At 32.7% G+C, this 17,536-nt stretch overlaps 1 protein-coding gene and 1 long non-coding RNA gene across 3 annotated transcripts; both read left to right on the plus strand.

The window, feature by feature from the left end:
- The first annotated feature begins 8 nt into the window (after window positions 1–8).
- LOC111709952 (tumor protein 63) lies at window positions 9–17,225 on the plus strand. 2 transcript variants are annotated; one of them, XM_023483934.1, is made up of 13 exons: window positions 9–63; window positions 4,713–4,812; window positions 5,144–5,209; window positions 6,213–6,501; window positions 7,273–7,358; window positions 8,247–8,439; window positions 9,163–9,230; window positions 10,096–10,191; window positions 10,391–10,488; window positions 11,092–11,163; window positions 11,490–11,577; window positions 12,431–12,536; window positions 17,078–17,225. In XM_023483934.1, the coding sequence occupies exons 1-13, from the start codon at window positions 50–52 to the stop codon at window positions 17,200–17,202; spliced, it is 1,401 nt and encodes a 466-aa protein (XP_023339702.1). In that variant the 5' UTR covers window positions 9–49; the 3' UTR covers window positions 17,203–17,225. The 2 variants fall into 2 exon arrangements, with proteins under 2 accessions (XP_023339702.1, XP_023339703.1); XM_023483935.1 differs by lacking the exon at window positions 9–63 and adding an exon at window positions 3,167–3,249.
- Window positions 13,638–16,893, plus strand: LOC111709954 (uncharacterized). Its single transcript, XR_002766969.1, has 4 exons — window positions 13,638–13,819; window positions 15,038–15,152; window positions 15,754–15,867; window positions 16,584–16,893. It is a non-coding gene; the product is annotated as an uncharacterized LOC111709954 (long non-coding RNA).
- Window positions 17,226–17,536: the final 311 nt, after the last annotated feature.

A 17,536-nucleotide genomic window follows, 5' to 3' on the forward strand; every position in this document is an offset into this window, starting at 1 on the left:
ATTTTCAGAAGAAATATTTCTCTTGTTGAAAAACCTTCATCACGGACCAATGACATTCCCAGGGTAAGTAGTCAACTTTATATAGTTCAGGGGTTTAGATTTTCTTAATAAATCATTTATTTTTCCCATAAAGTGGCTGAATTGGGGAAAATCAATGTTTTTTTGAGAAACGAAAGAAAAGACTTGCTATATGTCAAATTTTTCACCCCCCCCCCTCCTCCGGATAATTTGATCATTTACCACCCTGATTCAATTAGAAATATTAAGTTCAAAAATGCGCGATCATTTTAAAATTTAGCGAATCTTTAACTCTCTCATGGAGTATCTCCTGGTGCCTGATATCAGGACTGTCCAAGTAATTTTAAGTTACCTCTTTGTATCAATTAATTTAACTACAGATTTGAGCTACATCTATATATATACATACATAGCTTGTCTGTCTTTCTGTTTGTATCCAATAAAGGTCAAAACGGCTGAACCGATCGGATCCAAATTTTGTTTGGTACCTCGCTTTACCCTAGTGAATTTTATGAATGACCAAAATTTCAAAAGTTTGTGTTTAAAAGTTTTTTAATTTTGCAAAATTTTGAAAATGCGCGAACAAATATTTTGAAATCCGCAAACTTTTGAAATAGAATATGGGCGCGAACTGCCCTAAAAGCCTAGTTGTATTAATACACATACTTTGCTTGGGTGTCTGTTTGTGTGTCTCTTCATTTTTATCCAATAACGTCAAAACAGCTAAACCGATCGGGTTCATTTTTTTGTGGGACCTCGCTTGTTTATGGATGATCGAATTTTCAATAATTTGCCTTTATCAAAATTCGTTTAAAATTTTTTGAAAATTCGCTACATTTTTAAGTTCAGATTCGCGAAATTTTTGTTCTGTTTTTGTTTTACAATGTGCACAAAGAGAACATGTTCATTAAATAGAAGATAGCCTAGTTAATTAAATGTTGCCAACTGTCTTATAATGTATCCCCGCTCCATAAACCGAAAATCACAATTGAAAATTTAATTCTCAGGTAGAAAAACAAGAATATCTTAATCAATTTTGGCCAGACGAAAAAAAATAGAGGCTTAGATATTGTGAAGACGATGTTGCATGTCTGTGTACAGTACAACAGTGGTGCCGCGTTTATTCCAATCCTTGTACCTCGCATTTATCCCACCTCTTTATCTCCAGACTTTACTAGCAACAATAACCCTGAACTTACATTTTATATTCTTACATTTCTTATTTTAACTATCTTACATTTGTTTTCTTACATTTCATATTTTTATCCATCTTACATTATATGTTCTTAAATTTCTTATTTTTATCCATTTTTCATTTTTTATTCTTACATTTCATAGTTCTATCCATCTTACATTTTATATTCTTACATTTAATATTTTTACATTTAATATTTCTATACATCTTACATTTTGTATTCTTACATTCATATTTCTATCCATCCACATTCTATATTCTTACATTTCATTTTCTCTCCATCCACATTTTATATTCTTACATTTCATATTTCTATTCATCCACATTTTGTATTCTTACATTTCATATTTCTTTCCATCTTACATTTTATATTCTTACATTTAATATTTTGTTCCATCTTACATTTTATATTCTTACATTTCATACTTCTTTCCCATCTTACATTTTATATTTTTACATTTCATATTTCTATCAATCTTCCATTTTATATTCTTACATTTCATATTTCTATCCCTCTTACATTTTATATTCTTACATTTCATATTTCTATCCATCTTACATTTTATATTCATATATTTCATATTTCTTTCCATCTTACATTTATATTCTTACATTTCTCATTTCTATCCATTCTACATTTTATTTTCTTACATTTCTCATTTCTATCCATTCTACATTTTATATTTTTACATTTCATATTTCTATCCATCTTACATTTTATATTCTTACATTTCATATTTTTATCCATCCCAGATGATATATTCTTATATTTCATATTATTATCCATCCTACATTATATGTTCTTACAATTCATACTTCTATCCATTCTACATTTTATATTTTTACATTTCATATTTCTATTCATCTTACATTTTATGTTCTTACATTTCTTATTTCTATCCATTCTAGATACCCCCCCCCCCCCCTTATTTTAGTCAATATTTTAGGGCCGGGGTATGGGGGGGGGCTGGACTTATGTCAGGTGGACAGAAAGGTTTGGGAGAAGAGGGTAAATGACCTTTAAGGATAACTGCGCTCCCCCCCTTCTCTTTCCCCGGGCCACGCAGCCCGACCCGGTCTTATTTCGTCATGTTTTGAAATCTGAACATTTCAATACGTTTTGGTCTGTTAATAGAGCTGAGCTGAGTGAGTCATGTCATTTCCATGTTTTACTCATAATTATTGTGTACACGTTACATTTATATTCTAACTCGTTATTTTTATCTTATATTATCTATGGGGGCAAAATTGGAAATTTATTTTAACATTTTAGGGAACGCATATATATTTGTCAGGACTGTCCCACTGGAAGTTTTTGTGGGAGGGGGGGCGTGGCTTCTAGCCCCATACCCCGTTACGACCCTGGTTTTCATGAAAAGTCTTAACGTTAGATTTTATAACATCGAAATTCTACATAAAACATTTTTACATTGACATTTGACATTTTACATTTTGTCCGTAAAGATTTATAGTTAGCCATATGACGACCCATAAAAATATAACATTTTCCTACATATATGATTCCTTTAATACAGCCAACTGTAAAGATTTATAGTTAGCCATATGACAACCCATAAAAATATAACATTTTCCTACATATATGATTCCTTTAATACAGCCAACTGTAAAGATTTATAGTTAGCCATATGACAACCCATAAAAATATAACATTTTCCTACATATATGATTCCTTTAATACAGCCAACTGTAAAGATTTATAGTTAGCCATATGACAACCCATAAAAATATAACATTTTCCTACATATATGATTCCTTTAATACAGCCAACTGTAAAGATTTATAGTTAGCCATATGAAAACCCATAAAAATATAATATTTTCCTACATAAATCATTCCTTTAATACAGCCAACTGTAAAAAAATATAGAAAATTGTTCTTAAAATGTCTGAAATTTATTTTTAAAATCTTGACTTAGACAATAATTTATTCAATTTCCAGATATATAAATTTTTAACTTATTCGCCAATGATGTTTTAATTAACGGTTAAGTGATATTTCCACAGATTTAAAGAAAGGTAAATATTATTTTACCAGATAAACTTTTTACTTTGAAAGTGAACAGTTTTGATTGTTCAAACCTTATAGGAACTGTTGACATAATTTTAAGTGACCCAAAATTCAAATCCCGATTCACAATGGTATCCTTCAGACTTCTGCCTGAGCAGTGAGCAGACATGATCAAGATATTCTTGTTTTCTATTGAGTATTTTCAATTTCTTTATAAGTAACTTGCAGTAGAGAAAAAAAAAAGATTCTTACACTTTTTACTATAGAATAATGGTAAGGGTACCGTTGTGAATATGGGGTACCAGTACAAACGTCGGACCCGCAAACGTCGGACGCTACAAATTTCGGAGAGTACAAACGTCAGACTTCCAAACGTTGGACTGGTACTAACTTCAGACTTACAAACGTCGGACTGGTACTGTCGTATAACCTTTAATATTTGAACCTATGAAATCTATTAGATCAAACAATTTAACTTTAATACCAAATTACCAGGTTGCAAAGGTATGTTTGAGTTAGTGACAATAACTGAGTTCCTATGGGTAGATTTTTATTAGACCAGTCGATAAAAGGAAATAAATTTTTAATAAAATTTGTTTGTTTTTTCCTTAGTCCGACGTTTTACTGGTCTGATGTTTGTACTGGTCCGATGTTTGTACTGTCCGACGGTTGTCCCATTCCAACGTTTGTACTGTCCGACGTTTATCCTGGTCCGACGTTTGTAAGTCTTAGTTTTGAACCGTCCAACGTTTGTACTGGTACCGAATATGGCATGCAAATCTTTAGATAAAGGATCTGTAGAAATTACGTCTAAAGTCCCTTTAAAATAACTATTTTCGAATCAAATCTGGTTAAAAAGTTGATTATTTACCTTCTCTTAAGTTCTTGTTAGTTTCTCTGTTATTATTTAAAGAATATACAATATCAGTTAGGTTAAACCCAACCCTACTCTCTAACACTAGAATTATATAATTTTCTTTTCAATATATTTCGCCAAAAACTTTGGCATCATCAGGAGTTCGTCCCTACTCTTTTGAAGAGTATTGAATGAGTTAGGTTAACTCAACAAAACCAAATCGACTAAATCAAAACTCCAGGATTCATGTCAGTGATGAAATAACTTCTCAATCGGTGGATCAACCCGCCCTATCCAAGCACTGAGCATATGTATCTTCATTTGCCTTCTTTACCCGTAAAAGGGGGACAAGGGTATTCAAAAGACTTCCTTGGTTCTGTGAAAAAAATCTGTACTTAAAAGTTTTGTTTTTGTCCCAAACTAAAATTTTCTCAAAAAAGGGACGGTACACACGATGTCAAGCAAATCATTGTAAATAATGACATATCTGATTCACAACGGTACCATTAAAAGCCCTGTCTGAATAAGAATTCTTTAAATATTCATTATCTTCTTTTTGAAAACTGATTATCTACTAGTTAGTATTCTTAATGGATGTTATTGTTAATATTGCAGGGAGGAGGAGGACCTAAACCAGATTTGGGAGCAGGAGCAGAATTGGGAGCAGATGATGGGAGCAGGAGGAGGAGGAGGTGCAGATCAACAACAAGACCAGGTTCACATTTTACCCGTCGAACTCCCCCCCCCCTCCGATCGGGCCTAATAATTTTGAGGCAACTCACATGACCCCAGGGAAAGTTTTTGGAATATGAATGCTCAGAATTTCAAATTTGTCTCCCCAAAAAAAATATGACTTTTTCACCGACAGAGCCACAGTTTAATATTGTAATAAAAGGCGCGAAGCGTCCTGAAAGCCTATTTTTACCAAAATATATTTTCATAATTAACCTTTGTCCTATAGGAATGAACAATAAATTCACAATTTGACTATGTTTTCTCATTTATCTGCTTCATTTCCATTTAATTTGGTGAATTATTTATTTCAGGGATCCTCCTTCCCTCCCTCCTTGTTTACTTGCAATAGAGAAGACAGTATCACCCCTGCAACTGTGGTAAGAAAAAATGTTATTTATATATTTAATTATTGAAAATTTGAAGAAATGCAAGTTAGCTTTTAAATGTAGTTGTTAATGTTAATTATTATAAAGATTTATTCACACACAAAGATAATGGTGTAGTTTAAATTTTTTTTTTACATATTTCGATTAAATAGTTTTTCAAAAGAAATAGACGACATTGATCAATGATCATTACTCATTACATAACATATTTATCATTTCAGTTATTAGATTTTAGATAAATTTTGAAAATGACTGTTAAAAGCAAAAACGTATTTTGGCCAAATAATTGCATCAATATGATCAAGGTACAGGGTTACACATAAAGAATGAAACAGTCAAAGACGACCTGAAACATCTCTGAATCTAATATTTGGATAATAATTGGAAAGATCACAGTTGCAGTGTTAATTTCGTTAAGTCGTTTCTGAGGTTTCATTCTTTGTGGGTAACCCTGTACTTACTAGGACTATAACATTACATGGGAGAGGAACAATTGAAACTTTATTCTGAAAAAAATTCTTCTCATGGTTTAATTATGTACAATTGTTTTTAGCGCGAAGCACACCACTGCACATTTTGGCCTATTTTCCTTGTAGCCAGAGAATCTTGTAACATACAACAGTTGAAAGAGATAACTTACTTTTGTGGGGTATTAATGAACTTGTCTATGTCTTGTTTTTTTTTGGTCCGGATGGGTTACTGGATAGTGGCTATACAGTGAGAACCAGAAAACTGTAGATTAGAAGTGGTCATTATAGTAAGATTTTTGTGTTTGATGTTACAAAGCAAATAATTTACTATTTATTAGTAATTTACTAAATCACTTATTAAGATTACAGAGTCTGTTTACACTGTAAAATTGTTGTGTCTCATGTTCATTGGACTATTGAAAGTCAAAACCTAGTCTAAAATTCGTCTTCCTATTGCAGAGTTTTCTGGTTCTCACTGTACGAAATAATAATAAAGATATAGAACTAAGATTGTATTTGTTTAGTTTGTGAATCCTAATGAAATTCACCAGTATAAACCCGAGCAGAGGGATCAAGATCATGATCAGCAACAGCTTCAACAGCAACATCAGGGGGTTCAAGAACATCAAGCTACTCAGTATTATCAACTCACACAAGCTCAGGGGCATCGCCAACATGTTCAGGGTTACCATCAGCAGCAGGGTCAGGGACACCAACAAGTCCATCTTCAAGGTGCTGATCAGCAAGATGAAGTTGTTGGTCCAAGAGGAGAGAGGTTTGGGAGTCTTGGTAACCTTCAGTTTACGATCATAGGTCAGACATTTTTGCTTAGAGTCGCAGTGCTTTGGATCTATTCAATTTTGATGCGGGTCCGGATCCTGGCCCTATTCAATTTTGATGCGGATCCGGATCCTGGATCTGCATTGGACCCAGGTCATGAACATTTATTCATGATTTACTGCTGATTTGAACAGAAGAAAAATTTTCAAATTAATTTTCTTACCTTTTTTTTACTTATCATTATGGAATAACTTGATGAACCATTCAGCGATTAGGCCCTTTTTGAATAATCTCTTTTTTCAATAATTCAGATTTGAGTTTTGGAAGCAAAACATTTTTTTTGCTGCAGATTTTGGTTGATATTTTGCCCTTGAATCCGGATCCGAGGATTCGCATATCTTTTCGGATCCGGATCAATGGAAGCCAAAACGTTGCGGATCCAACGGATCCGGATCCTAAGCACTGCTTAAAGGGACCTTCGACGAATTTTCAAGTGACCTCCTCTTATTAAAGGGTTTTTTAGTTGAGTTTTTTTTTCTCGTTTTTTAATCTAAATTTTTTTTAACCCATTTAAAATCTAAAAAACATATCCCAGTCACGTGATCGTGATATTAACTTGGAACAGTTAGGACCAAATAACCGTAAGATCATACAGTTGGGGTGGGGGGTACTTGGTCAAGGGGGGGGATATCTCATTTATGTTTACCAGCGAGTATAGACTATTACTCTGTTTATTCCCATAGAAATTGGGAAGTTAATATTAGAGAAATATGTTTTTAAACTAAACATTATGTTTTTGTTTAGAGGCTTCCAATCCCTCTAGACGTGGCTCGGTAGAAGAGCAAGTTATCTACACAGATACCTTTCCTGTATCAGACTCATCAGATCTGGTAGGTTGTTTCATATACAGGGTGTCCCAATAAACAGGATATTAAGTTATTTTTTTGTACACGGTGTTCCAATAAACATGGATATTAAGGTATTTTTTTGTACATGGTGTTCCACTAAACATGGATTTTAAATTATTTTTTGTACAGGGTGTTCCAATAAACAAGGATATTAAGTTATTTTTTGTACATTTTTTGTACATGGTGGTCCACTTAACATGGATATTAAGGTATTTTTTGTACAGGGTGTCCCAATATAAATGAATATTAAGTTATTTTTCCGTACATGGTGTCCCAATAAACATGAATATTAAGTTATTTTTTCGCTCAGGGTGTCTTAATAAACATGGATATTAAATTTTGTTTTCTGTGCAGGGTTTCCGAAAAAATATAGGTTTTATCGTATTTTCCTGTATTGTCCCAATGGAACTTGAATATTGAGCTGTTTTTCCTGTACAGGGTGTCCCAAAAACATGGGGTTTCCGTTAGTTTTTCTTTTTTGTGTGACAAAAGGAGTATGACCAATAAGTTAGTTTTTTGTACAGGGTGTCTCAATACATGGGTTTTGAGCTATGCTTGATTCCCATAGATTAAGTGAGCGCAATTTTTGTACAAGGTGTCCCAAAAACACGGTTTCCGTTATTTCTGTAGATGATGTATAAATATACATGTAAACGCAATTTATTTTGTACTGGGTGTTTCAATAAGCATTGGCATTTTTTCATCGTCATCATATTGACACTTGATATCTAACATTTTCTATCACTATCTGTAATATGAGGTGTTCCATTTTTGGTAGTTCAAACTTAGACAATTAATGATATCACAAAAAAGTACTTAACACATAAAAATATTGTTTTTATTTTGGAACTCTTAAGATCTTCATTTTAGGTTGAAGACAACAGTAACAGCAGCCATAGTTTTGTATATATGGATCAGGGGCACCAGCAGAACATCCAGGGGCACCAGCAGGGGGTCAGGGGGGACTTGGATCCTGATCAGGGAAACTCACAGCTGAAGGTCGATATTGTCCCAACCAAATCCGAGTATATTTGGCCAGATGAGACACCGTACATGACCACAGGTGACCTGGTGTACTGTATTAGTATTTTCTGGAAATTATTTAAAAAAAAAAATTTAACAAGAAAGGCATGTTTGTTTGCAGAACTTTAATTTTTTCAAAATAAAAATAAAGGATTTATAATGGAATATAATCACATTTGTGTGTATTAAGTAGCAAATGGATTTCATATTGGTAATATTTTTTAATAAAAATGCTTGCAACATTTCATACTTTCACCGTCAGTAAAATGATTGTTTTCAACTTTTTATTGATGAGGGATTGGGAAAGGGATAGGATTGTTTTTCTTCTCTAAATATCGGCAAGATGGGATGTGGTGACATCTGAACTTTTGTGAGTGAACCCATCGGTTGACAAAGGCTAAAATAATGATTTAATACCAAGCACGGGTAAACAGCTAGAGTAACTATATGAATTATAGTGTACAAAATCAGTAAAATGATTGTTTTCAACTTTTTATTGAGGAGGGACTGAGATAGGGATAGGGATTGTTTTACTTCTCTAAATATCGGAGAGATGGGAGGTGGTGACATCTGAACTTTTTGGAGTGAACCCATCGGTTGACAAAGGCTAAAATAATGATTTAATACCAAGCACGGGTTAAACAGCTAGAGTAACTCTATGAATTATAGTATTNGATTGCAAAAAGTTTTATTTTTTATATTTTTTTCCACGGGCAACGCCGTGCCCTTCAGATGTGCCTTGTTAAAGTGTTCTATTATTCAGGCAATGAACCTTCTCCTACCGGCCTAGATGTATCGACTAAAGGTTTTGCCGGAGTATATCAGTTCCAGGTATATTTTAATCTGAAATATTAAAGGGACTGTAAACGTATTTTCAAGTGACCCTCTGTGCAAAGATGACAATGCCTGATTCTCGAATGTATCCTTGAAACCTTTATCTGATCAATAACGTGTAAGATATTGTCGTTTTTCTACGTTTAAAAGTATTAAATAATGATATTTCTTAAATTCTTTCCTGTAGTAGACTTGCGCAAGTCACTTTTCAAAAGAAACCGCAATTGAAAACTAGCAGTTTCTATTTTTATAAACATTTATAATTTATATGAATTCATTCTGGACCAGGCTAAGCTTTTAAGGATACCGTTGTGAATTGTGCAGTGACATCTTTGCACGGATGGGGCACTTGAAACACAGCTTACAGTCTCTTAATTAATTCTTATGGTTAAAGAGATCTGAGATTGGAACTTTTGAATAGTAATTAATCCCTTCAGAAAGCACTTATCCGTTTCTTATGTAGTGCTCGGTAATCGCTTTAAATTATAAATGTTCATTGTTCACTGAATATATGTATTTCAGGCGTTAACGGTTATAGTTTTTTTCAAGTATATAATAAATTTCTTCGCTGATGAATATACTATGTATATTTATATATTCTCTATATTTCGCAGGCGACGGCTGGACCAAAATTCTCATGGGTTTCCGGCGGGGGTGATGTGGGTTAACTAAGATTTGACATTTTTAAGATTATACTGACAAGGCCGGGCATTTCAGCTAAAATCATGATTTAATAGCAAGCACGGGTGAACGGCGGGAGTTACTACGACTATGAATAATATTATAAACCTAGGCAACGCCTAACACTCCAGTTTGTTGTTATTACTTTAATAATAATAATAATAATAATAATCATGTTTAGATGAAGTATATTCAACCCTCCTCTAGTTCTAATAGTAAATGGGAATACAGTAAACTCCTGAGTAAACTTTATATAGACATGAACACATGGCTCCAGGTAAACATTTTATCTTCATTGGATTGATTGATTGATTGATCTTAATTGATCTATTGCTTTATTTAGCCACATATATTTTATTTCTCAACTAATTATATTTATTTTTAAAGATTGAATACTTTGTAAAATAATGAATTAACCGACTAAATTTATTTTTCAAATGACTTTTAAAATAGAAAATGAACATTGGTTTTTCTAGATTGAGTTTTATATCGGAGAGCGCCCACCCCCTGGGTTGATAATACGAGCTCTACCTGTGTTCTGTGAACCTGCTCATATCAGGGAACCGGTTAGAAGGTAAATATATACAAAATTGAAAAATCAGTCTGCCATGTTGAAAATCTTACTTTTTGTTAGTTTTGTATTTTTAGGGGTTTATTTAGGAATATAAATGATTTTAAAGGAAAATGAATAAATTTTGGGTGTCCAATCCCCCCCCCCCTCCCCCCATCACAAGCATCGTAAATCAACCCGGAGGGGGGTGGGGGGTGTAGTTCTTGAACGTATACACAGGTGTATCCAAACTTTGGAACCTCACTTTGGCACCCTAGGAAAAGTTTTATGGACCATTAGACGTTAAGAATAGTTTTCAGCAGAGCTGTTTACCTTGATTTTCATGGGAAAATGCTAAAAGACAAATTTCCTTGTGCAACATACAATTATTATTGGATAAGAAAATTATCCATCAGATTAACTGTTTTTACCATTCTTAATAGTACTTGTGGTTTTAATGATACCTGACTTTTAACTTGACTCTTGGTTGGCACTCCACTTTATTTCACTCTTGCATTTGTCAGTGACGCCCTGTCAGGCTGTCACTCTTTGGAGTGATGAGAGTTGATAAGAGCTTGGCCTCGAGTGAAGGTTGATTATTTATTTATTTATTTAATTAATATTCAGGTGTCCGGCGCATCGATCTCTAGAGGACCCGGTAAACGTAGGGTTTGAGCATTCTCTAGATCATATAATTAGGTAGGTTGGGGTTAATTAGATTAAACTTGAAAATATTTTATGAATAAGTTAAACTTGCTTTTTGTGCTTTTTTCGTCATTTCTATCCCCCCNCATAATGATACCCTTTATTGTATTTTTCATTAAATATGTGGTTACTGGTTACAATGTGAGAGTGGTACATTTTTTTGACTAAGCCAAGCTAGCGGGGTAAGTCATATGGGCCTATGATAGGCCAGGAACTGTAAAAAGTCTGGCCGGTACTCGCCGCGCCTCACTCATGTTGGTGCAAGGGTTCGGTTCGGTTCCAGATCAAATTTACCCTATTAAACTGTAAATCTTGTTTAGGATACAAGGAGAGGATGATATAATGTATGACGAGGATGCTACCTCGAAGAGGCTCTCTACCTACTTCCCTACTGGACAGCCTCATAAGGTAGAACCCGGAAAATTGTATCATGGATCAAATTTGTGATATTTATAACCAGAGTATTGATTTCTCAACCCCAAATTGATATTTCCGCGAAATATTCAAGAAGGACAATTATAAACTAAAAGCAAATAATTAATAAAGATCGGTTTGTAAAACACAGAAGATGACAGGGACTTGAACGCCGTTTTATAGAAAGGATGTCTCAAGCAATGTAATGATATGATTTGAGGGTGTGCTTCTAATCCCATTAACTTATCACTTAAACAAAAGCACCCGATTTTAATTGAATTCTAGACTTTTTCAGTGGACATTTTTTCTTTTTACATCACAGATTGGCTGTAATCATATTTTTAAGTGATCCTCTTTTAAAAAAGTGGCCTGTCCGATTTTCAAAGATACCCTCGTAAAACCTCGTCTAAGCAAAGATGACTTGGATGTCCTTTTAAGATATTGTGGGTATTGTTGTAAATCGACCCTGCTACTTTTTAATTGCGGGGTCCTTTTAAGATATTGTGGGTATTGTTGTAAATCGGCCCTGCTACTTTTTAATTGCGGGGTCCTTTTAAGATATTGTGGGTATTGTTGTAAATCGGCCCTGCTACTTTTTAATTAATAATTAATAATAAAGTTTATGTGTTCAAGGAACGGCTGTGTGTAACCAAATAATAAAGTTTGTGTGTTCAGGGAACTGTTGTGTGTAACCGAATAATAAAGTTTATGTGTTCAGGGAACTGTTGTGTGTAACCGAATAATAAAGATTATGTGTTCAGGGAACGGCTGTGTGTAACCGAATAATAAAATTCATGTGTTCAGGGAACTGTTGTGTGTAACCGAATAATAATGGTCATGTGTTCAGGGAACGGCTGTTTGTAACAGAATGATTAAGTTTATGTGCCTGGGATCCGATGTTGGAGGAATGGCACGGAAACCTATTAAAGTTATTTTTACCCTTGAACTACAGGTATCATTCTTATTATCCTTATTTTTATTATAATCTTTATATTATTCTATGTTGTCAATATTATTATTATCATTATTATGATAATTATTAAATAATTATTATTATTATTGTCATTATTGTCGTTATTATTGCCATTGTTATTGTTATTGTTATTGTTATTGTTATTGTTATTGTTATTGTTATTGTTATTGTTACTTTTATTGCTATTTTTATTGTTATTGTTATTGTTATTGTTATTGTTATTGTTATTGTTATTGTTATTGTTATTGTCATTGTTATTGTTATTGTTATTGTTATTGTTATTGTTATTGTTATTGTTATTGTTATTGTTATTGTTATTGTTATTGTTATTGTTATTGTTATTGTTATTGTTATTGTTATTGTTATTGTTATTGTTATTGTTATTGTTATTGTTATTGTTATTGTTATTGTTATTGTTATTGTTATTGTTATTGTTATTGTTATTGTTATTGTTATTGTTATTGTTATTGTTATTGTTATTGTTATTGTTATTGTTATTGTTATTGTTATTGTTATTGTTATTGTTATTGTTATTGTTATTGTTATTGTTATTGTTATTGTTATTGTTATTGTTATTGTTATTGTTATTGTTATTGTTATTGTTATTGTTATTGTTATTGTTATTGTTATTGTTATTGTTATTGTTATTGTTATTGTTATTGTTATTGTTATTGTTATTGTTATTGTTATTGTTATTGTTATTGTTATTGTTATTGTTATTGTTATTGTTATTGTTATTGTTATTGTTATTGTTATTGTTATTGTTATTGTTATTGTTATTGTTATTGTTATTGTTATTGTTATTGTTATTGTTATTGTTATTGTTATTGTTATTGTTATTGTTATTGTTATTGTTATTGTTATTGTTATTGTTATTGTTATTGTTATTGTTATTGTTATTGTTATTGTTATTGTTATTGTTATTGTTATTGTTATTGTTATTGTTATTGTTATTGTTATTGTTATTGTTATTGTTATTGTTATTGTNTATATTGTCCGTTGGCCGCTATTGCACCATGTTGAGCTGCAGGATGAATCTTGAAACCTGGCTCCCTACTAAACTATGCACCCTGAGCTAACTAGACTCAAACCTGAACCTTCATCATACATTAATGTTAATAAGAATGTTCAGTTCAGTGAGAAGTTTTGAACATCGAACTTCATATTTTCGAACATACCTAGTTCAACTTATGTACATTTTATGTACACTTTTCAGTATTTGATTTATATTGAACAGTAACTTTGTTGTCAAATTGATAAAAGGTAAAGATGTTTCTTTCAACTTATATTCCTCACTTTAAAGAGCAAATTGTTTAATCATTAGTTTTAAAAGACTTCAAATTTTGTGCAATGTAAAGCAAAAAAATTAATAGTTTGGTGTTCTACACAACCTGATAGTACCATCCTAGTATAACTGAGTGATTTTAATCTTCTAAGAAAGAAAAGATATGTCTAATCAATAATAAACAGCTCTGTGACAAGACCAAGGGAAGGAACACCATTCTTTCGTTTGCACCACGAATACGTCACAATTAAGCATTATTTCTTCTGACAACACCTTTTTTCGTCCGGGCGATGCTTCTGTGTTTTCAATTATATATTGTTATGACCTAACACACTTTTTTTCAAATTTAGGCCATAATATGATTTGATTATGTTCAAAATACATTTTGTTAAAAATAAAACGATATTTAAAATCTACAACTAAAAATTAACATAGTTTTGGTAAGGAGCATAGCAAATGGTTTTGATTTGCTCGAGGTATTATGAAATAAAATTTCCATAAATTGTTCATGCCTATTGTACCTTCAGAAGATGTTCCTCTTTAAAAAAAAAACAGAACAAATTATTTTAAACCATTAAATACAAAATGATGTGGCTCAAAAGTCTAATAAAATAATGTAACGTACTTTGAAAACGAATATAAACAATGCCGGACGAAAAAAGAGCTGTGGTCGGAAGAAATTATGGTGAATTGTGACGTCGTTTGTGGTCGAACAATAAATGTTTGGTTTGCCTTCCCTCCTTCGTGACGAATTAATAAGATATTAGAATGATATCAATGATAGTAACATTAGTAATTAATATTGATGATAACTTGCAGACGTACATTCCCGTTGTTGAATTCCACATCTTCCATGTTACATATTATGGGGGGGGGGGGGGTATAATTTCTTTTTGAACTTGCATCAAATACGTGTGACGGTTTTTATTATATATTTTATCAAATAATCTTTGTTTGCATGTCCGATCATAACTCATACACGTCTTGATTTGATCGGGGAACAACAGGAATGTTTAAATCTTGTTGAAAAGTAAAAGTTGAAAAGCAATTTTAGATGCTGCAGCTGTTATCATGGTTCGGTTTTTACAAACGTATAATTTTAAAGTTTACGAATATTTCTAATGAATAGACACCAATAAATGAAAAATAAAATAAAATTAATGATAACGATATCATCAATAATTATGATACTCCAGGTTTGCTCGTGAAGTAGAGCCTCCCATCCTCTATCCTCGGCCTAGCCTCCATCCTCCCCCAGGGAAAAGATTGAAGATGATTAAACGAGAAACTGCCACAGTTGTCATGGTCCCAGTACGTTAGTTTTACTAATACATAATGTACTGATTTGCATTTTACCTTTGTGTATTGTACTTTGCCTTTTTTACTTTTGTGAATTGTACTGTTGTGTATTACATTGTTGTGTTTTGTACTGTTGTGAATTGTACTTGTATGTATTATACTTTATGTATTGTACTTTACCTTAATATTGAAAGCTTCAGTCCAGTTACTGATTCCTTACCTTGGATTAACTGTACTGAACTGCATTTTTACCAAATTGTACTGCCATTGTACCATATCGTTGTGCTACTGTACTGTTAAGTTCAAAAGACATTGTACTCGTAGAGCTTGTGGTTTGGAATAGTGTGCTGCTTTACTACTACTGTTGCCAATGTTCTGAAATGTAGCTATGGTCTTATTTTATGAGGGGACTGTACTTTACTGTTTACTGAAAAGTGTTTTCTGTTATTTACAGTACAGTGTACTGTTAACTGTTCCGAGCACTGTGATTATTGCACAGTGTACAGTACTTTACTCAATAATGTTCACTGGACCCGTGTACTGTAGTTAACTGTATAATGTTACTTGAGTACACTACACAGTAGAAGCGTTTACTTTAATTCTAACTGTTCAGGTGCATGCTGAGGACTACTCTAAACTAAACGAGTTTGCTGAGGCTGCCTGGATAGTGAGAGATCCAGGGAATGCGGATATAATTCGACAGCGTCGATCAGATCTCTTAAGGACGGTAGGAAGTTAGTTAATAGTTAATTATATTCTGTAGATAATTGTAAAAAGAAAAACAAAGCTGGATTGTTGTAAATGTTGATTGCTCGAAAGTCTGATATTCTGTTGAACGGTTGGAAGATTTTTAATTTGACAGGTGCTAGGTGGATATTTTGATGGCTGGGTTGTTAATTTGATGGTTGGATAGTTAGTTAGATAGGTAGTTAGACAGTTAGTTAGATAGGTAGTTAGGCAGTTAGTTAGACAGTTAGTTAGATAGTTAGTTAGATAGTTAGTTAGATAGTTAGTTAGATAGTTAGTTAGATAGTTAGTTGGATAATTAGTTTGATAGTTAGTTTGATAGTTAGTTTGATAGTTTTTTTGATAGTTAGTTAGATAGAAAGTTAGTAGGATAGTTAGTTTAATAGTTCGGTTGATAGTTAGTTTGATAATTACTGTGATAGTTGAATAATTAGTTTGTTAGGTGGATAGCTAGTTTGACAAGTGTAAAATTGAATAGCTAGTTGTGTAGTTTTTTTGACAGTTGGAAATATAGTTCTTTATTTTGGTATTTGGATAGTTGAATGGTCAGGATAGTTTTGGATAGTTCTGTACAGATTAGACCGTTTTGGACAGATTTGTACAGCTATGAACCGTTTAGGTTTGAAGAGTCAATTTTGGATTTAGTTTTTGTGGAGAATATGTTCATTGTAACCTAATACTGTTTTTTTTCTTCAGCACAACAAGGGGTTGATAAGAGAACTGGAGAAGAAGAAGCAGAATTGAAGTGTACACCACTTTGGCTGAATTTTTTGCTCAAGGCATTTTTTTAATTTTTTGAAATATCAGTTCCGTTCCTTGTTTACTTTACTTGTTTCCGATTTAGTACAGGTTCGCCTATTTGTCCTTCTGTACTTATATTGTGATTTTGATTTACTCATGTACCTTGCTGTTAAGTGTACATTGTACACCGTGTAAATTCTACAGATGTTTGTGAAAACGAGAAATTCTATTGTACGTGAAATAAATACTCGTTAATAATTTGTTAGATCGAGTCTAATCCCAATTATTAATTATTACGTTAGCCTTTATTGCTTGTCACCAGCAACATATGGAGTTTATTGAGAGCATATACTCCAAACCATACTAGTGTTAAAATTAATTCGAAATATAAGGAAGACGATTTTTCCGACTCAAATTGCCGTAGCCTTTTCTCTAGATGTTTGCGTACTCTAGAGTTGTGGGTAGAAACGTTGTTGATGTGAGAATCTGCAGTTGTCCTAAGAGAGATTTAAACCAGGAGGAGGCTAAGTTTATTAGAACTAGGGAGAAAACCAGGGAACTTGCTGACAAGTAAGTGATATTCATGTAATGAAGGGGTATATATATAATTTCAGGAATGAATGATGTTTGATGATTTTGATAATTTTTCCTTTACAAATTATTTAATTTCCCCAATATCCTTCCCTGTAAGATTTTCAATCTTTGTTATTATTTTGATAAAAGTAGCTGTAAGACGTCGCAGTTAATTTTGTAATAAAACTCTGTCCTCCTATTTTAACCCTATTTATCCTGACGTCTAGTTTCATGACTGGTTCCCGATGGGGGGGGGGGGGCAAATTGACCCTTCCCCTCTTTTTCTTATCGTAATTACAAATCTATAACATTTGATTCATTTTTGGAAAGCCCTT

Source organism: Eurytemora carolleeae, unplaced genomic scaffold (assembly GCF_000591075.1).
Source record: "Eurytemora carolleeae unplaced genomic scaffold, Eaff_2.0 scaffold897, whole genome shotgun sequence".
NCBI lineage: Eukaryota > Metazoa > Arthropoda > Copepoda > Calanoida > Temoridae > Eurytemora > Eurytemora carolleeae.